The sequence below is a fragment of the Macaca mulatta genome, chromosome 4, assembly GCF_049350105.2.
Source record: "Macaca mulatta isolate MMU2019108-1 chromosome 4, T2T-MMU8v2.0, whole genome shotgun sequence".
Classification (NCBI taxonomy): Eukaryota; Metazoa; Chordata; class Mammalia; order Primates; family Cercopithecidae; genus Macaca; species Macaca mulatta.
This window is the reverse complement of record NC_133409.1, coordinates 114,795,363-114,817,135: the sequence shown is the minus strand read 5'-3', so window position 1 is coordinate 114,817,135 and position 21,773 is coordinate 114,795,363. Positions and strand designations below refer to the sequence as shown.

Here is a 21,773-nt window from a genome sequence, read left to right as displayed (position 1 = left end):
TGTTTTTTATGTTTGTTAAATATAAAATCGTAATTCTGTAGGATTTTTATAACTCATAGTTTGAAAAAGCAGCTCATCAAAATGGTGTTGCTTTATAAATCAGATTATCTGATTAATTGTAGGTGCTTGGATTCCGTTTGAAGGTAACATTTGTGACTTTGACAATAAAATGTAGTTTATTAAAGATCAATTATATTGTACCTATTTGTATAGTAAAACAATTTTGTGGCCAGTGGAAGAAATATCTTTTCTCACACAGAGATGTAGGTCATTATATATTTATTTCCACATTTGGACAGAAACCTTTTAAATTATAATTGAGAAGTTAGTAATTTGTATTTGGCCTTTTCTGTTTCTGCTCACCCCACTCCTTTCTCACAAATTTAGCAATCTGATATCCAAGGCTGTTTTTGTTATAGAAAGTTTGCAGGGTTAATGGTAGAAGGTTGATTTCAGGTATAAAAAAATTGTGTGAGTAAAAGTATGGAGAGATGAGAGAACATGACCTTTTAGGGCAGAAGAAACTTGAAAGGTATTTTAGTCCAAATTGCGAAGGGTTTTCAGTATGATGTAGAGTAGTTTAGACCTCATTTCATTGGCCCAAGTGTTTAAAAACACATGAAGGGTTTTGAAGCATTAACTTCCACCATAAGGAAGAATAGTTGGAGGTGGGAGGAGAGCCTAGAAGCAGAGAGACCATGTGAAATACTTGTATAGCCCCAAAATGAGCAGTGACGATCTAAGTTAGATAGTGGCATTGGGAATGGGCAGGATTAAATTGGAAAGATTGGAAAGAAGTTGGGAAAGCTAAGTTAAGATTGGCTTTGGTTCTGAGGGAGTCACTAAAGTAACCCTGAAATTTCTAACTTGGTTGACCATAAAACTTACTCACTGAGAGAAGGAATTCGTTACCAGCAGGAGGATTAAGAGTTAGAAATGAAAGATAATGAGCCATGCTTTCTTGCTTTGGGCAGATTGATGCTTCTGTTACACATATATATGAAGTTACCCCATTCAGTGGCTGGAAACATGAGTCTGGACCCTAGAAGAGAGCAGTACTTTCAGATTGAGGAATCACTTAGCATGTGGGTGATGATATGAAGTGCTGGTCAGGTTATGTTTACTTAGGGCAGCAGTCCTTTATTTTGCAGATTTTATTGAGAATCTTGAGAATTCTTTTCCTTCTCTGAAAAATGAAAGCCTACGGCTGAATCCTGAAGAATAAAGCATGGTAGAAGGAAAAACAGCCCAGCATACAAATCAGCACTGTAGGTGGTTGTTACCAGCTGCTTGCTGGTTATATTAATTTATCCCTCCTTTTTTTGGCCCCACTCACAAGCCCAAGTTGATATATATGACCCCTCAAATTGAAGAATCTTCCTTTTTTGAAAGTTTGTGTCATGGCAGCGTGGGGAGGTTGGGTTGGGTTGGATTTTTTAGGTGTCCCTTGATATAACAGGGTAAATTACTGGAGATTTTTGAAAATTTTGATTTCATCCTTTATGTGTTACCTATGGATGAGAGTAGCTTCCAAGTTATTTAATTTATTACACTGATTCCATATTGTTTTCAGATTATCACGAAGTATATTGAGGGAAGGACAGTATATATCTTATTGGTATCCTCACTTATTGAACTATTCTATGCACCATTTTGTGCAGATTGGTAGGAATGCTATTTCTTCATTACCACCAATTTTATGATGCAGCTTAGAGAGATACAGTGCTGATGAGATATTGCCTTGTTGGTTCTGTTATCTTGGCTGATGTATTTTAAAATATTTGGTCCTTATCTATAGATTTCAGGAAAGATGAGATTTTTATAGTGAATTGATTACTGTCTAGTATTGGTAACTCCTTGACCTTCGACACAGTGAAGATAGAATACTGGAAACAACAGCTGCAATAACTTTGCTGCTTAATAAGGGTTTGTTTGCCCTATGCCAAGCCCTGACGATGGCATTTTATGTACTTTTTTTTTTTTTTTTTTTATTTCTCAAAATAACTCGGTGACATAGAGTGTAATATTTCCTTTGTCAGGGGTGGGGTGGGAAGGATGAGATGCTCAAAGAGCTATGAAGAAACTTGCTAAAGCCTCCAGACTTTCCCTCCTATGTCGGGTCACTTGAGTATTATTTAATGATGGTAGTCTGAGTAAAATCAGTGCTGCCACATTTAAGTCTTGATTACCTTTGAAAATAGATAGGGTTATTATAATTTGGCACTCTTTGCAGCTAGCTTGTAAGATCTAGGTGAAGATTTCAACTTTTCATTACCTGGTATGATTTATGTTAGGCTTTTGGATTAACTGTATTTGCTGTTGTTACCTCAAGCATTCTTATTTAATTTTTCACACTAGATGTTACTCCTTTTTACAAATTATGGTCATATTTATGTGAGGTGTTGATCTTTATTGTTCATATGGTTGTCAGACTTGTTTAAGGAGGGTCTTTGTCTAACATGTTTCAGCTAGATGATTACTTATGTTAAGAGTATAAGATGACAATTCTTGGACTGTGAGACTAGTTCCCATATCTAATGTAATCTGTAGCCTTTAAAAAAATTACCTTGGTTAATATAACACAACACTTTTTATTGTTTTAATTCTGAAACACTGTAATTTAGAGGTTTTGTGGGGGGAGGCTGGTAAGAAAACCAGCTTGCCTTTCTCTGTTCCTCCCTCCAGTCTTTCCTTTCATCTATCTGTCTTTCTAAAGCTCATTGCTCTTTGAAAAGCCTAACATCTCTGTACTTTTATAGATATAAATATAGTTGTCTCATCCCTAGAGCAAGTATAACCAAACTGAGTTAAACTCATATAATATGGGACCTCATTGCATTCTTAACAAGATTTGTCACTTTTTAAAAAGCTTTGCAATTTACAAAAGTTATGCAAAAGCTGCTGTGAAAGTGTAATTTCTCATGTGGGATGTGGTTAATTATAGGCTTCATGTCCTAGTGCATGACAAATGATAAAGCTTTACATTAAGCTTTTTATTATTAGGATATTTTGTCTTATCTAAAAAACTTTAATTACTTCTGTTCCATGAGATCTATTGTGCACCAAAGCTAATCAGCAGTTCTCCTTTGAGCTTTTCAAAGTTTTACTGCTGTCAGTGCTGTGTGTCTGAAACTGGAAGATTTTGTTCTTTGGGAGTAGATATTAATTTAATTGTCTTTCAAATGGTATATTTTTAAAGAAAAAAATCTTAAAATATATAAATACATGTTAAAAGACAAAACATATAATAATGTTGGAATTTTTCTGGGCTTGTATAGTACCAATTGTTAGTTTTGGGGACAGGGAGAATTAGGAGTGCTGTACTGAGTGCTTTACAACTGTAGACTTGGGGAAGATTCTGGGATAATTTGATATTATTTAGTAAGTCCCAAATTAAAACTTGAACCGTTATTGTAATAGTGTATTTCTTACCTGACTCCCTGAAAATATTATTGTTCTGTTTCTAAATTTTTGAGTTGTATTATTGATCTACGTCAGTATAATTAAGTCCTTATATCTCAAATGACTTCTGGAGACTGTAAAATGAAGATAAATAGTTCCTGATCTCCAAATTCATTGGTTCTTTTGTTGTTGTTTCTCATTTACTCATCTGTTTAAACTTAATGGTATGCAAGCCATCTTAGCCCTCAATACAGTAATTCTATTTCCTCTTGCTACCATGGACCTTATCTTTTAAGTGATTTGCCTATCAGAATACCTTTGTTCATAATAAGAGCTAAAACTTAAATAACACTATGTACCATCCACTATTTTAGTTGTTTAGATATTATTGGCTTATTTAATTCTTATAATAATCCTATGAGATGATACTGGTATTATCCCCATTTTAAAAATGATGAAACTGAGGCACCAAAGTATATAAAAATAAAACTAAATTCATATATTAAATTCTTACTCTTAGATACTATACTAAGTGTTTTATGTATGTCTTAATCTTCAAACTCTTGACAACCTTGTGAGGTGAGTATTACTATCTTTTTACATATCTAGGTACAGGTTCAATAGATTAGCTAACTTGAAGGTCACAATCACTGCTGGGGAAATAATAAGTGCCTACTTGTACTGGAAATGAGGCTGTACATTGGAGACTATCTTCTTTGGGAATGTCAACATATAATGCAAAACTATGGTAAAAATTTCCTTCAAAAATCCTTACATTGTTTATGATGACAGTTTACAGACACATGTCTCCCTATTAATCCTTTTGGCTGTTCTTTGCTCTCTAGCATTGAATAGAATTCAGGAATCAGTAACTACAGGCCTGTGAGCTAGCTGCCTGTTTTTGTAAATAAGGTTTTATTAGAACCCAGCCATGTACATTCATTTATGAATGTTCTGTGATTGCTTTGGAGAGCTATAAAGGGACAGTTGAGTAATTGAAACATAGACCAACTGTCCCACAAAGCCTAAAACATTTACTTTCCGGGCCTTCAAGGAAAAGTTTGCTAACCTGTGGGATAAATAACTGTTTCTTTAGGTGAACTAATAGTACAGAATTGGCTTGCATTTGGGACCTTGTACAAAAATACATAAGGATGGTGTGAGACATTCTTGCTCTAGGAAGCATGTAGGAACTGAGCACAACCAAAGATACGGCATGTTTTCCAAACTAGATTTCTTCCTTGGGTGACTCCCATGGAATTTAGAAATTCACTTTGTAGTGTACTTGGATTGCCTTTTAAAAAGTATAAAAAGTGATCTTATGTTAATAAGTAGGAAGATTCCAGTAAATTCTTCTACCCTAATGCTTTATTTTTATATCTTTAAAAAACACTATGTACCAAACATACCAACTTTGGCTTCTTATAATTTTTTTAAGATGTATACTTCTTAGAGATAATTTCTGAAAGGATTTCTTATTGTAAACAGAAATGAGACTCTCAACTGCATTTGAATTATTTATATAAAATACATTAAATATCAATTAAGATTTCACAGATATCTGTTATTTTGGAAAATTCACAGCAACATACAATTTTACCAGATGTTAGTATTGTACTCAACTCCAGAAGATTGTATACTTGACATACTTAACTTTCACAAACTTGGTATTTGTAAAACCATCGTAGTATTCTACATAGGAATACCTTGTTTTATCGCACGTTGCTTTATTTGCACTATACAGATACTACCTTTTTTTTTTGTTTCTTTTCTTTTACAAATTGAATGTTTGGGGCAACCATGTGCAAAGCAAGTCTATGGGAGCCATATTTTTCAACAACACATGTTTACTTCAGGTCTCCATGTCACGTTTTGGTAATTCTTACAGTATCTCAAACTTTTTTATAATTAGTATATCTTTATGGTGATTTGTCATCAGTGATCTTTGATGTTACTGTTGTAATTGTTTCGGGGCACTGTGAACTGCACCAGTGTAAGGTGGCAAATGTTATAACAGAATTGTAACATAAATACATGGTTTTCATTAATTTATAAAAGTTTGCATTCTGACTACACCGATCAGCTGTTCCCTTTCTTCTTTTCCTCTGCACTCCCTATTCTGTGAGATGCAACATTAACACCTACAGTAACCTCCAAGTGTTCTAGTAAAAGAAAGAGTCTCACCTTGCTCATTTTAAATCAAAAAGCTGTAATAGAAATGATTAAGCTAGTGAGGAAGGCATGTGGAAAGCCAAAATAGGCTGAAAGCTAGGCCTATTGCACCAAATAGCCAAGTTGTGAATGCAGAGGAAAAATTCTTGAAGGAAATTAAAAAGTACTACTCTAGTATACACATGAATAATAAAAAAACAAAACAGCCTTTTTGTTGATGTGGAGAAAGTTGGAGTGGTTTGGATAGAAGTTCAAACCAGCCACATTTCCTTAAGCCAAAGTCTAATCCTTAACAAAGCTTTAACTCTCTTCAATTCTGTGAAGGCTGAGAGCGATGAGGAAGCCTCAGATGAAAAGTTTGAAGCTAGCATAGGTTGAGTCATGAGTTTTTTTGTGTTTTTGTTTTGTCTGTTTTTTTGACAGGTTCTCACTGTGTCACCCAGGCTGGAATGCACTGGGGCAGTCAACTCACTGCAGCCTCTGTCTCCTGGGCTCAAGCAGTTGTCCTGCTTCAGCCTCCTGAGTAGCTAGAACTACACTGCACACCACCATGTCCAGCTAATTTTTTTTTTTTCCATAAAGATGGGGCTTGCTATATTGCCCAGGCTGTTCTTGAACTCCCAGGCTTAAGTAATCCTCCTGCCTTACCCTCTCAAAGTGCTGGAATTACAGATATGAGCCACTGTTCGCACTGGTTTAAGAAGTTTAAGAAAAGCCATCTGCAGAACATAAAAATCAAGATGAAAGAGCAAGTTATCCAGAAGATATAACTAAGATAATTGATGAAGGTGACTACACCAAACAACACATTTTCAATGGAGACTAAACAGCCTTCTGTTGGAAGAAGATGCCATCCATACTGGAGAAGTGAAGTCAATGCCTGGCTTCAAAGCTTCAAGACAGGAAGCTTTCTTGTTAGGAAAATACAGCTGGTGACTTTAAGTTGAAGCTAATGTTATATTTACCATTTTGAAAATCCTAAGGCCCTTAAGAATTAAGCTGCATCTATTCTGCCTGTGCTCTCTAAATGGAACAACAAAGCCTGGGTGAAAGCACATCTGTTTACGGCATGGTTTACTGAATACATTAAGCCCACTGTTGAGACCTGCTGCTCAGAAAGAAAGATTTTTTTTTTTTTTTCAAAATGTTACTGCTCATTGACAATGCTCCTAGTAACCCAAGAGCTCCGATGGAGATATACAAACATGTCGTTTCATGCCTGTTCAATACAACATCTGTTCTGCAGCCCATGGATAAAGGAGTAGTTTTACTTCCAAGTGTTTTTGTTTTTGTTTTTGATTTTGAGACAGGGTCTCACTCCATTGCCCAGGCTGGAGTGCAGTGGTGTGATCATGGTTCACTGCAGCCTTGACTTTCCAGGCTCAGATGATCCTTCCACCTTAGCCTCCTGAGTTGGGACTACAGGCATACAACCACCACACCAAGCTGATTTTTCTATTTTTTTTGTAGAGATGGAATTTTGCCATGTTGCTGGGCTGGTCTTGAACTCCTCAGCTCAAGCGATCAGCCCACCTGGGCCTCCCAAAAGTGCTGGCATTACAGGCAAGAGCCATTGTGCCCAGCCAGAAAACTTGTCTTTATAAGCAACATCCAATTATTCCTCTTAATAAATGGAATGTTTAGATTTTCTCTCCAACTTGCGTCCCCGGCCCGCTGTGAGTGCTTTCATAATGCCTCAATTCTTTTCATAACCACCATATAGAGCCTCACTTAATGTCTTTGATAGATTCTTAGAAACCACAACTTTAAGCAAAATGACATGTAATGAAACCAGTTTCACCCTAGGCTAGTTAATATAAACAAGAGTTAAGTTCCTGTGGCATATTTCTGGTCACAAATATATCACATTTCTAAATAAAGACCTGTAACATGTCTAATACCAAAGTTTGAAATAAAGGTGAGTTGTATACATACATTTAAGGAAGATTAATAAAAACAAGTGAGATAATTATTTACCCAATTTTTAGTGAATCAGTGAGTGATAGTCATAGTGGGGGTGGGTCAAATCAAAGAATAAATGTTTGTAAAGCAAAAATTGTAATGAGCACCTCCTACCATCATGAAGTTGAAAAACAATAACAAATATGATGGACTTGCTGAGCACTTTCTTACTACATCATTTATTTATTGTGCATTTGTATGATTGTATACTTGACACATTTTTTTTTTGCAATAATTTTGTATATATTTATTCATTCATTTTTCAACCTGCTTACTCCAGGTTAGGGTTGCTGGTGGCTGGAGCCTCTCCCAGCTGATCAGTTTACAAGGTGGGAACCAATCTTGGACAGGACACCATTCTATTGCAGGGTACACTTACATACACCCCACACTCACTCATACTGGGCCATTTAGACATGTGAAATAACCTGATGTGCATATCTTGGGGATATGAGATGAAACTTGAGTACCCATAGAAAACCCAAATAGATAGGGGAAAATTTGCAAAGTCTACACAAACAGTGGCTCGGCTAGAAATAATTTTTTTGTCTCATCAGTGTCATAACAAAACAACATTATTCTGGGACCTGTTGTGTGGTCTGTCAACCCTTTCTATTATCTGTTGCCTCAACTGTCAGTTTAAAAGGCTTTTTAAAAACTTTTTATTAATGGTTATTGACTGAAACTGTATTGTATTACTGCCCAGGTAACTTTTCCTTTGAATAGAATGATCCCCTTAACTTGGGGATCCACAGAGACATTATATTTCAGTGTGATTAGTTTTTTTTTTTTCCTGTAATTCTGTGTGTTTTATGCATTGAAAAGAATTATCAGAAAGGAGTCCTCAGGCTTTACCTGAGTACCAGAGGAGCTCATGTCACTAAAGAGGTTAAGAACCCCTGATGTGAGAATGTCCATTTCAGTGGAATATGACAAGTGGTAAGAGAAGTTACCGATGTCACGTGACTCTAAACACTCAATCCCAGTATAAATTACTCACTCTGTTAACAAGTCAGATGAGTCCAGACAACTTCAAGAAATTAAAGAAGACTAACCTTGGCTTTAGCATCTTGACTTTCCCGTTTCTCAACTTTGCAAGGATAAAATTGGCCACTGTTCTTCTGATACATATGGAATCCTATATGATGTGCCCAGAGACAGCATATATAGTGGAAAAGAGCTTAGATTTTGGAATCACAAGTGCTTAATCTTTCCAAGTTGCTGATTCTTCATCTATGATATGGAACTAATAATATGCACATTAGTGGGGTGTGGGAGGAATTAAAGGACCCGGAGTGTGTACAGTGTATATAGTACACAATGTCTGACTCAGTGTGGGTACTTGCATAGATGTTAATTTCTTTACTTATACTAAAAACCCCAAATGAACCTGAATTAAATTTAAAGTTTGGTGATGAAGTGATAGTGGTGGTGGTGATGTAGGAATTAAGAATTGTCATTTACTTTTCTTTCTAGAATTAGTTTGGATGATTTTTGTTCAGTGAGAAAATTTCCTGAAAGAGGTAGACTTCTTTGGGAGAAAGAAAAGTAGTTTACAGAACGTAGTTGCAGAAATAATGTGAAAGAGAGCACAGACTGAGGAGTACGAAAATTAGAGTCCCAACTTTGTGGAGAGGAGTGAATAAAGGGAAGTGTACATATCACTGAATTCATGCTTTTCCTTAAGTTATCTGTTTCCAGAGCAGTGGAATTTTTCATCAGAGATAAATATGAAAAGAAGAAATACTACGATAAAAATGCCATAGCTATTACAAATGTAAGTAAAACCTTCATGTCTCATCAATTGTTTGTTGACTAGATCTCAAACTTTTAACATGCAATACAGCTTAATTTATTTATTGTGAAAATATACTAGTTGTATATATTTACATTTGAATATTGGAACTTTTTTGGTTATATAATGTTGAGCTCTTACGGAACAGAACTCTTGATTTAGAAAGGAACATATTCTAAATCTAATAACCACTTACATGGCATTTAATTGAGTTGATTTTTGAAATTTGCAAGCTGGAAATTTGCAACCACTAATTGAAAATGGTGGGAGAGAAAATTTTTTCCCTAGATTCTAGAAATGTATGAAAAAGAAAAAAGGCAAATATATCTTCCTCTAAGGGCTTTCTTTGGTTGATCTGTTGAGAAATGAAACCAGTAGCCCAGGAATATATTAAAACATGGCATTTACATTTTTGTTATTAGCAAGCATTTTGATACTTCTAATAGTTGAGTCTTTACAGTAGTAATCAGATACCATCAGGTACCCATAACAACGTTTCAGTCAATGACAGAGTGTGTATACAACGTTGGTCGTATAAGTTTATAATTCCTTATTGTTACTGTACTCTATCTATGTTTACCTATACCTACATACACAGATACTTACCATTGTGTTAGAATCGCCTACAGTATACTACACTATAGTAACATGCTGTACAAGTTTGTAACCTAGGAGTAATAGATGTTACCATATTACCTAAGTGTGCAGTAGGTTGTACCATGTAGGTTTGTATGAGCACACTCTATGATGTTTGCACGATGATGCTATCACGTAATGATAGATTTCTCAGAATGTATCCCAATTGTTAAATGACACAGGACTGTTATGTTTTATCAGCTGTTTCTTTGTAGTTTTTAAAAAATTTTCTCATCCAAGTTAATTATAGTCTAAGGCTAATTGCCTTTATTGTTGAAATCATGTTTTTGGACTTGATTCCCAGATTGATAAGCTGTAAACCAGTTAATCTTTTGGTGAAGTCATCCGTCAAGCAGTTTAGAGACAATGGAAATAGATTCGTCTCATTTTTCCTACAAACTGGTTTACTATTTGGCCCAAATGGAGAAGCAATATATTAAAAATTCAGTCAAATCCTAAGAAAGTTAGGATATTTTAATATGCTATCTTTGGCCATAAAAAAATCTTGTTTAAAAAGTTTTTAAGTGTCAGCTCAGTATGGTAGCTCATGCCTATAATCCCAGCACTTTGGGAGGCCAAGGTGATAGGATCGTTTGAACCCAGGAGTTCGAGACCAGGCTGCTGGGCAACATAGTGAGACCCTATCTCTTTTTATTAAAAATTTCTTTTTTTTTTTTTGACTGGGCATGGTGGCTCATGCCTGTAATCCCAGCCCTTTGGGAGGCTGAGGCAGGTGGATTTGAGATCAGCCTGTCCAACATGGTGAAACCCTGTCTCTACTAAAAATACAAAAATTAGCCGGGCCCGGTGGTGCATGCCTGTAATCCCAGCTCCTTGGGAGGCTGAGGCAGAAGAATTGCTTGCATCCAGGAGGCAGAGGTTTCAGTGAGCCAAGATTGTGCTACTGCACTCCAGTCTGGGCAACACAGTGAGACTCTGTGTCAAAAAAAAAAAATAAGTTTTTAAATATCATTAGTGTGTATTTTAGAGCAAAGATATCCTTGTGTGTAGCATTGGAGCTGCATTTACAGTGGATATAAGAGAGGAAATCTGTTGAATGATTGATTAAAAATTAACAGCATTGAGAATATTTATAATGTCTATAAAATTAAGGCCACTGTAAGCTTTGAGGGGGTAAAGGACTAACTTAAAAGTATAATGCATTTTCATATGAAATATTAAGAAATCATTGTAGTTTATTTTAGAGAACATACTGTTTTATATTAAACACTTTTAAAATATAAATTTTAAAATTATATTTGTAATATGTTTCTTTTTTAAGCAATATTTAGGAAATTATTTTTACATAGTAATGTATAAGATAGTTTTATTTTGGGATGGTAGCTGTTACTGAGTTGGGTTTTTTCCCCCCTTCGAGGTGTAATAATGGTATGCTTAGTTGTAAGAATTCCTTCCTTTATAAGATATATGGTAGAATAAAACACTTGGAGATTAAATGCCATGATACCTAACACTTTCAAGTGGTTTGGTGAAACCTAGCAGCTTTGTGTGTTTGTGTCTGTAGAGAGATAACAAATATGGCATAATTTAGTGTTTGACTAATATTAGTGATGTTTATAGAGGTATTCACTCAACAGTTTCTTCCATTTTTTTTTTTGTAGGCTTGAGAGTAAAAATTTTAAGGTAAAAGTTTGTTTACCTCAGTATATACTTCTGAGTTTATAGTACTATTGAAATGAAAATGCAGAAAGATTTACAAAAGTCACAATAAACGCAAGGGAAAATGTATTCCACCTATTCCAATATAAACAAAGTAATAATAAATACATTTATATTGTAGCAGATTTAAAGTATTTTTTCCTCTTTCATGGTGATCAGTGAGCAAGTAATTAATCTTACGTATTACTGAGAATTGCATATTTCTGTTCAGTGTTTCATCTTCAGTAATAGATTGAGCACTCATCCAAATAAATTTGGATCACTTATTATGCTCGCAATCTCCTAGAATACCAAAACAAAGAGGACATGATTGTTAGAGACATTTATCATAGTGGAAATAGGAACAGATTTAAAAAAATAAAAGTACCTTATACCTAAGGTATTCCAGGAGTACTAGAGTACTTAAGGGGTATCCACAGAGAGACATTTATCATTTCTTCTTCTTCTTTTTTTTTGTTTTTTGAGACAGAGTCTCACTCTGTTGCCAGGCTGGAGTGCAGTGGCACGATCTTCGCTGACTGCAACCTCCGCCTTGAGAGTTCAAGCAATTCTTCTGCCTCAGCCTTCTGAGTAGCTGGGACTACAGGTGTGCTACCACGCCCAGCTAATTTTTGTATTTTTAGTAGAGATGGGGTTTTGCCATGTTGGCCAGGATGGTCTTGATCTCTTGACCTCGTGATCTGCCCACCTCGATCTCTCTAAGTGCTGGGATTACAGGCGTGAGTCACCGCGCCCTGCTGACATTTATCATTTCTTCGTATTGGGAACATTCAGTATCTTCTAACTTTTTGCAAATATATACTAAATTATCGTTAGCTGTACTCACCCTACAATACTACAGAACACTAGATCGTACTCCTCCTATCTAGCTGTAATGTCACATCTGTTAAAAATTTCTCCCCATCCTTTGCTCTCCCTTACCCTTTAACGTCCACAGTTCTTCCCTCTGCTTCCACGAGTTCCGTTTTTCTTAGCTCACACAGAAGAATGAGAACACATGGCATTTATCCTTCCGTGCCTGACTTATTTCACTTAGCATAATAGCCCCCAGGGTTATCCATCTTGCTGTGAATGATAGGATTTCATTCTTTTTATGGCTGAATAGTATTCCATTGTGTATATATATCACACTTTAAAAATCTGTTCATCTATTGATGGAAATTTAGGTTAATTCCGTGTCTTGGCTATTGTGAATAGAGCTGCAGTAAACATGGGGTTTCAGGTATCTTTGATATGCTACTTTCCTTTCATATAGATAAATGCCCTGTACTGGGATTACTGGCTTATATGGTAATTCTGTTTTTAATTTTTTGAGAAACCTCCATATTGTCCACAGTGGTTGTACTAATTTACATTCCCACCAACAGTGTCTAAGAGTTTTGTTTTCTCTGCATCCTCTCCAGTCTCTATCTTTTTGATAATAAGCCATTCTAACCGTGGTAAGGTATCTTGTTTTGGTTTCGATTTGCATTTCTCTGATGATTATTGATTTGACCTTTTTTAATATACTTGTTGGCCATTTTTGTGTCTTTTGAGAAATGTCTATTCAGATCTTTTGCCTATTAACCTTTTTTTTTTTTTTTTGCTGTTGTTCAAGTTCCTTGTATATTATGGATGTTAGTTTCTTGTCAGATAAGCAGTTTGCTAATATTTTCTCTTATTTTACAGATTGTCTCTTCACTCTGTTAATTGTCTCCTTTGCCATGCAGAAGCTTTTTAGTTTGATGTAGTCCCATTTTTCTATTTTTGGTTTTGTTGCCTGTGCTTTTGAAGTTTTATTCATAAGATCTTTGCCTAGACCAGTGTTTCCTATATTTTCTGATTTTATAGTTTTGGGTCTCCTATTTAAGTCTTTATAATTAATTTTCTCTTTTTTTTTGAGATGGAGTCTCGCTGTGTCGCCCAGGTAGATAGAGTGCAGTGGTGCGATCTCAGCTCCCTGCAACCTCCGCCTCTGGGTTCAGGTGATTCTCCTGCTTCAGTCTTCCAAATAGCTGTCCTTACAGGTGCATGCCACCAGGCCTGGATAATTTTGTGTTTTTGTTAGAGATGGGGTTTTGCCATGTTGGCCAGGCTGGTCTCGAACTCCTGGCTTTGAGTGATCCCCCTGCCTTGGGCTCCCAAAGTGCTGGGATTACAGGCATGAGCCATCACACCCAGCTAAGTCTTTCATCTATTTTTAATAATTTTTAATTTTTGTGGGTGTATAGTAGGTGTATATATTTATGGGAGACATGAGATGTTTTAATACAGGCATGGAATGTATAAAAATCACATAATGTAAAATGGGACATCTACCCCCTCAAATTTGAATATTATGTTATTATGTTGAATAAGAGTGGCGAAAGTGGGTATCCTTGTCTTATTTCTGTTCTTAGAAGTTTTCAGCTTCTCCCTATTCAGTATGATGTTAGTTGTGGGTTTGTCATATATGACCTTTATTATGTTGAGGTATGTTCCTTTATGCCTAATTTGTTGAGAATGTTTATCATGAAGAGATGTTGAATTTTATGAAATTCTTTTTCTGTATCTATTGAAAAGATGATAAGGTTTTTGTCCTTCATTCTGTTGAGGTAATATATCACATTATTGATTTGTATATGTTAAACCATTTATACATGCTTGAGATAAATCCCAGCTGATCATGAGCAGATTGTGTGGGCACGTGCAGTGGATGTCATAGGACCCAAATGAGTTAATCCTCAAGCCCCTAGTTGGGTCATGTGGGCGGTGGTGGCTGTGGCTATGTGGGAGGGTTCTTGGGTCCCCAGGTGGAGGGTGCCAACAACAGTGACAGTCTGAGTACATCGGTTGTTAGGCCCCTGGGCAGTCCATGCTGGTGTTGGTGGCAGCAGCTCCGAGTCTACCTGTTCTCAGGCATCTAGGAGGCCTTTCCAGATATATATGGTGGCCATGGAGTACCTCTAACCAGGCCCTTTCTTGGGTCCCTGGGCTGGGTGTATGGGCACTGACAGTGATAGGGGCAAGCCATTCCTCAGTCCTGTCCACTGCACAGGCAACGTGTGTGGATGGTGGCCAACCAGGCCAGTCAGTTCTCATGCTGTCCCTGGGCAGCATGTGCAGGTACTTGCATTGGTGTTCCAGGCAGTGTACGTGGATACACAATGGCTCTGCTCCTAGAAGGGGCAGGGGCACTGTCTGTGGTTGCAGTCCCAGGCAGGTGGCTCTCATGTCTGGAGAGCACATGCTTCAGCTCCTTATATCCTGGAGCAGACTCCCTGATGTGCTAGACTGCCTCTTCTCCAGGGTGTAGGCTTCTGCAGGACTCAGGTGCCAGGGACTTGACTACACTGCTGAGTCTAGCTGGTGTTCTGATGCTGAGGCCTTCCAGGAAGATGTCAAGTGCATTGGGAGATCCCAGGGATGTCAAGATGCTGGGAGTATGGGCTTCAGGGCTGGATGTAGTCTAGTGTTGGCGGTACTGTCAAAATGGCACTGTGCAGCAGCAGCTTGGTCCCAGTGGGTGGCTGAGATCTAGCATGAGTTCTCTCTGGGATAGTGTGGTTGCGTGGACTCCAGGCAGCTCCTTATACTAGGTTCAGGGCCTGTGAGGGCTGAAGGAGTCTCCTGTAGCTAAGATTGTAGGGGCTCTGGTGGGAATGTGGACTGTTAGGGATTTTTGCTTACCTTGCCACCATGATGGGGAGTCCTTCCTGGCTTCTGGCCAATCTTGGCTAACTGCATTGCTTCCCTCTTGTTGCTGCCATTTCGAGTTTCTCTGCCTCTGAGCTTCCTTGTCTCTTCCCTACTGAATCCTACTGTTCTCCCCTAGTGCTCTATTCAATGCGTTGAATAGAGCATGTTGAATAGAACTGTGCATGTGAGGGATCCGGGTCGTGTGCTCCATGTGAGAATGTATTGCCTGATGATCCGAGGTAGAGCTGAAGCAGTGATGGTAGTGCTGGGGAATGGCTAGAAACACAGATCAACATTGGGAGAGAGGTTTGACTGCACAGAGACCATAATAAATCAGTTGCATGCAGACTCGTATCAAAACCCTATCATTGAGTAGTAAGTGACAATTAAGCTGCATCTGGTGACAGGCTTTATAGTGGCAAGTGAGTTGATGTACTTCCATTGTACAACTGCATCTGGTGGCAGGCTTTAAGTCAGAATCTGACATTTGCTTTAGTCCACACATGGCCTGCTCATTATTTGATTTACCGCAGTCCTGTCCACAATCACAGGGCTGGTGTTATATGGGTGGGAATTTTAGTGGCTGTCAGAATTCTGCCTACTGTGGTCATATAGAATGAGTCTACCTCCCTTGTTCTACCTGATTTCATTGAGTGACAGGGGAATTTGAAACACTTTGCAGAAATTTGTCCTGTTGGCCAGGCATAGTGGCTCACGTCTGTCGTCCCAGCACTTTAGGAGGTTGAAGTGGGAGGATCGCTTGAGTCCAGGAGTTTGAGACCAGTTTGGGTTACATGGCAAGACCCTGTCTGTACAAAAAATAATAATAAATTAGCTGGGCGTGGTGGAGTGTGCCTGTAGTTTCAATTACTCGGGAGGCTGAGGTGAGAGAATTGCTTGAGCCCAGGAGGTTGAGGCTTCAGTGAGCTGTGATAACACCGCTGTACTACAACCTGGGCAACAGAGTTAAGACCCTGTTTCAAAAAAGAGAAAGAGAAATCTGTCCTGTCTGTCTTCCTCCCCTTGCTCATTTACCAGTAGTGAATCACAGTGGGAAACTAAGTATTTTAAGTGCGTTTAGGAGATGCAAGAGGACTTAGGTAGATGAGGCTGAACTGCCACTTATTTGCTCTTTTCCTCCAGCAGTTTTTCTCTCTCCCCCTGCCCCATCCTGTCTCTGTGTCTCTTCAGCTAGTGAGTTGAGATTAATGTAAAAGAACATGGTTTCTGCTTGATTTTCTTTGTTACTTCTTTTCGTTACAGTTTGCTTCATCTTCTGTGGAACAGGGATGTCATAGTGTCTGAATTTCATAGTATTGCTGCAAGAATTAAGATAAAGTATACTCTATTCTTAGTAGGGTGCCTAGCACATAACTGCTTGCAAAATAAGCTATTGTGATGGCAGCAAATGACTGTAATCAGGTAGATAATTAAGAAAAATGAATACTCAATTTTAAGAGTTTATATCATTGGAAAAATCTTGGCTTGAGTTCTGTTTCATTAATCTCTCCACATCTCCACATTTTAATCAGCCCCTTAATTATGGGACACCCCAATAGAGCAAGTGAAGGACTTAAATTTTTTTTAAGTTTTCCAGAATTCTAACTGACTTGGCCAAAGATTTTAAAGTTAAAATATTAAATATTAAGATTTAGGATTCTTCTATACAGTTGGTAGCTATGGTTACTTGGTTAAGTTTTCAGTGTCTTTTAATCCTCCTACTGATGAGTTTCATTGATGTGTTTTTTATGGGTTATGTACTAATTTAGTAAATGTGTATGTTTTCAGCTTTTTTAATCCAAGTCATGCCATGAAATGCAAAAGACATTGGAAATCATATATTTAAAATGATTCCAAGACTTCTGAAAAACTTGAGCTTCGTTCTATACTAAAAGCTCATGAGATAGCCATTTAAGAATTGCTGTGATAAAATTTCTACTTAGAAAACATATCCAGGAATTTCCAAAATGAGGTTGAAGGAATCCATTGCCAACAATTAATCTGTAAGATGTTTTTCAGTGACTGCATCTTTTTCAGTGTTTTGGACCACAGATTTAATTTTCATAGCGTTATTCTGTTTAAAAGGGTGATAGTAGCAAATATTTCAAAAAATTCATCAAGAAAATTTTAAACATTATGCTTTATGGCCTTCAATTACTTTATACCTTTTCAAAGGGTGTTTGTTCACCTTATTCTTGTAGATGGGAGTCAGGAACTTGTTTTGCATGGTCAATTTTTCTTTTGCATGAGGACAATTGTAGTGTTCTGGGAGTTTTTTCACATGTAGGTTACTTTGATGGTGGCCTAGCGAAGAACGTCTGAGCTTAAGAATAATTGAAGGAAGGACTGTTAAACTCACTTTATTTCTGAAGAAAACTCATTTTATTTCTGAAGAATGTCTTTACTGGATTTCTACCACATATTATCTCATGGATAGAAGAGGGTGAGTGGGAGTTGGGAAGGACATTTAAATATGACTACTGAATTCACTGACACCACCAATTTCCAGCAAAGTTTTATAAGGTCAGAGTCTTATGCTCTATCTGTATAAAAGTACTAGGAGCCAGTGAAATGGAATTAATATCTAGTTACAAAATAAATTCTAAATTTGAAAGTAAATATGGATAACTTCTGTGGGATTTCAGAAAAGTATGTTAGCAAGCCAATGAACTTTCAGAGAGCAGTTGCTGAGACTGAGCCTCCTTTTGGTTCTCCTTCTGAGATGCTTTCTTCCTCCTCTTTTCCTGTAACAGTTGAAAATATTTATTGAGACCTGTTGAATGTCAGGTACTAAAGATGGTGAACAGAACAGAATTAATATCTGCCTCAGATAACTTTAGTTGAACAAAGAATACTGATAAGTAACTAGATCTTTATAAGAGATGACATGTGATAAAACTTACATAATAGGGAAATATTTTAAGAGGTAATATTACCCCAGGCTCTATAGAGAGATCAAGGAATACTTTGAATAATTCCCAGAGGAGGCAGTGTTAACTCAAAATTAAAGGATGGGTAGGAACTAATAGAAGCATGGGTTTCTGAAGCAGAGGGACTAGCAAGAGGAAAGGCCCCTAGAGTTCAGAGAAGCAGACTAGAGAACCAGAAGGAGTCGTATATGGCTGGGCAGAGTGGATATGAATGTAGCCAGAGGAGGGAAGAACAGGGAGGTAAGGTAGATGACACTTGTGGCCTGATTAAGGAGTTTGGACTCTGTCCTTATATAATGTGTATATAAACTATTCAGACCTTCTAAGCAGTGATTTGTGGTGGTCAGGTTTACTTCGAGAATGACATGGTATGCAGAATGGATTTGGAGAGGAGCAAGATATGGGGCAAGGAGACCAGTTAGGAGGACTAATCCGGAAGATGGATATTGGTGATTTCCTACTAGAGATTTAGAAAGAAGTCTCGCGTACCTAGCTTTTCGTGTCTCTGTATTTATTTTCTCCTTTTCACTGCCCTTTTTTCTTCCCTCATCTACCTGTGTTCTGTACTGTCACTTGCTTCCAGTTGTCAATATGTTGATTTCTGTTTATTCCTTGCTCACATAATGTATATTACCCTGCTAATACGACTTTAAAGAGTAACTTTATTGAAATATAATTCATATATAATAAAAGGTAGATATTTTAAGGTACAGATCAATGAATGTTTACAAATACATATCCTTGTGTAACCACTACCACACAATCAAGATATAGAAACTTTCCGTCACTCCTGAAGGTTTCTTTGTGCCCCTTGCTAGTCAGCCCCCAACCGTGGCCTTGGTGACTGATCTGGTTTTTTTTAATCACCATAGATTGTATTTTCTTTTCTAGAGTTTTATGCGAGTGGTTTCATACACTGTGTACTCTTTTGTGTCTTTTTTCTTCCATTATGTTTGTGATTTGTTATCGATTCACTTGTTCGTCTGTCCATTGACTTTTTAGATGTTTTTCTTCTTAAGTAAGTTTGTTTTCTTTCTCAACTGGAACATGGTATTAAAGCATTTATTCTTTTTCTTTCTTTTTTTTTTTTTGTATTAAAATGTGATGCGCATCTGTAATCCCAGCTATTCGGGAGGCTGAGAGGCAGGAGGATCTCTTGAGTTCAGGAGTTTGAGTCCAGCCTGGGTAACATAGAAAGACTCTGTCTCAAAAAAAAAAAAAAAAAAAAAAAAAAAAAGTGATTAAAATAAAAAAGGTTTTTACTTGAGCCCAGGATTCAAGGTTATAGTGAGCTATGATCTTCACACCGTACTCCAGCCTGGGTGACAGAGCAAGACCCTGTCTGAAATTTTTTGTTGTTGTTGTTAAATTACTGATATTTATTGAATAGAATTTTATATTCCTGCTACTGAGTTTTAAAAGTGGCCACATCAGTTTATCATCTTCTCAAATGGAGGACAAGCACTTTTATAATGAATTATCTTACTGCTTTCTAAGGATTAGTAGCTTTTGACATACTCAATGCCTGTATTGTCTTTTTATATTTTTGTTCTGCTTTTCATGAGCTTAGGCAAAGAGGTCTTTATGATACAGCTGTCTTCTTAAGTGATCTTATGGCTTTTATTATTATTATTATTTTTTTGAGACGGAGTCTTGTTCTATCTCCCACGCAGGAGTGCCGTAGCGTGATCTTGGCTCACTGTAACCTCTGCTTCCCAGGTTCAAGTGATTCTCCTGCCTTAGCCTTCCAAGTAGCTGGGATTACAGGCATGCACCACCACACCTGGCTAAAGTTTTGTATTTTTAGTAGAGACAGGGTTCACCATGTTGGCCAGGCTGGGCTCGAACTCCAGACCTCAAGTGATCTGCCTGCCTCGGCCTCCCAAAGTTCTTTATTCTTATTTTCTATATGAAGTAGTAATTAAAGATTTCTAGTAAGTAAATATCCAATAGGACAAACCAGTTTTAAACCAGGCTTTCAGGCTCAGCTTTGACTTTTTTTTAAATGCAAGATCTACGTTTTCTTGTGTTGTTTATTTTCTCTCCTGTGTAACTTGCATTAATATTCATTAAGTGGCTAGCTTACACAGTTAGAGCCAACAGCGAGCAAGCAAGGAAAAGAAAATTCCCTAAAGTTTATAGTCTTGTGTTGTGATTCGAGAATTACTGCCATAACTAACTTAATAACAAGCAGATTGAGGGAGAACTTGTCATCTAGAAGTGTTATTTTGACATTACATAATGACCTATCTGTAATAGCTCCTTTTAGTTTTAAAAATTCCTCATAGGCACTATTGATATGATAGGGCAATATAGAGATGTCAGTTTTATGGCCTCAAAGATCTATGCATTTTATAAATGTATTTCAGTTACATTTTGGCAGTAAAGAGAGCAGGAAGATAATGCTTCCATTAAAGTGATCAACTACGCATTGGGCAGTAAGATGTGTGAAAAAAGCTTTTAGATGAAACCCATTTTCGTGTATAAATTGCCTGTGCTGCATATATAACTGTCTCATGATGCTTTGGGGTAATTCAGCAAGTATAGCACTGGAAATGGTGTTTGCCTGCTGATCTTAAAGAAGGAAGTGTATAAATTGCTTTATAATAAGTCTGCTGCTCAGCTGTTATATTACATTAATCTGTTCTTTTTTTCTCCTAGCTTTTCTTCTGTTTTCTTAAACAATTGATTAAAATTTTAATTAACTTTTACTATTTCAGTTCTGTTTTATTTTTCATTCTTAAAAGTTATTATAAGTAAAAACAAAAACCCATTTTTGCTCTTCTACTACTTGGGACAGTGTGTCTTCATGTTTCAGAGCATTTGTATTTCAATAGTCACATTGACTAAAGATGAACTGTGAGAGAAGCTTAATTATTTTCCATATACTTTTGGTATGATCTTATCTGACTACATTTTAAGTTTTATATCCTAGTAAAATCCATTTTAAATCATTTATTATTCAGTACTAAACCCTTTTATAAATTTCAAGTTGAAATTTTTAAAAAGCAGTACTTATTTCTTGATGCATTGTTTTTATTAACATGTTTCTTAAGTGCTTCTATATCACAAAAATATACAGGGTTTTTTTTCTTTCCTGTGCCTGTCAATTCTCATTACTTTCTTTTTGTTTTTTCCTCCTCACTTTTCACCTGCACTACACAGATTTCCTCTTCTGATGCTCCTCTTCAGCCTTTGGTATCCTCTCCTTCTCTGCAAGCTGCTGTTGACAAAAATAAATTGGAGGTATGGTAATGTTTTAACCAGCTGAGTTATGTAGTGTTAAATGGTAAATTAACTTCCTTTTGCAGTGTGTCATTCGGAAACACTATAATAGTTGCTTATATTTTGAATGATCCCTAGAATTAAAACAGCAATTTCTAGAATTTTTTTATACCACAGCTATGATTAAGGAACTTTGAATCTATATTTAATTTCAGAATAACTGATTTATTGGTGCCATGGCTATATCTCAACAGTTAAGAAGCAATTAGTTTTTTGTTGTTGTGCCCATTACTATCTTATACTTACAGGAACTT

The 21,773-nt window shown here is 36.8% G+C and overlaps 1 protein-coding gene across 5 annotated transcripts in view; it reads left to right on the top strand.

Annotated features, from left to right (window-relative positions):
- SMAP1 (small ArfGAP 1) overlaps positions 1–21,773 on the top strand; it is a 186,922-nt gene that overhangs the window by 87,944 nt on the left and 77,205 nt on the right. For 3 of the 5 annotated variants that reach the window (XM_077999773.1, XM_015136675.3, XM_015136680.3), the window contains exon 4: positions 9,238–9,313. In XM_077999773.1, coding sequence (XP_077855899.1) covers positions 9,238–9,313 — 76 coding nt within the window. Of the gene's footprint in view, positions 1–9,237; positions 9,314–21,399; positions 21,481–21,773 lie in introns of all 5 variants that reach the window. The other 2 variants (XM_015136676.3, XM_015136674.3) reach the window with 1 other exon arrangement.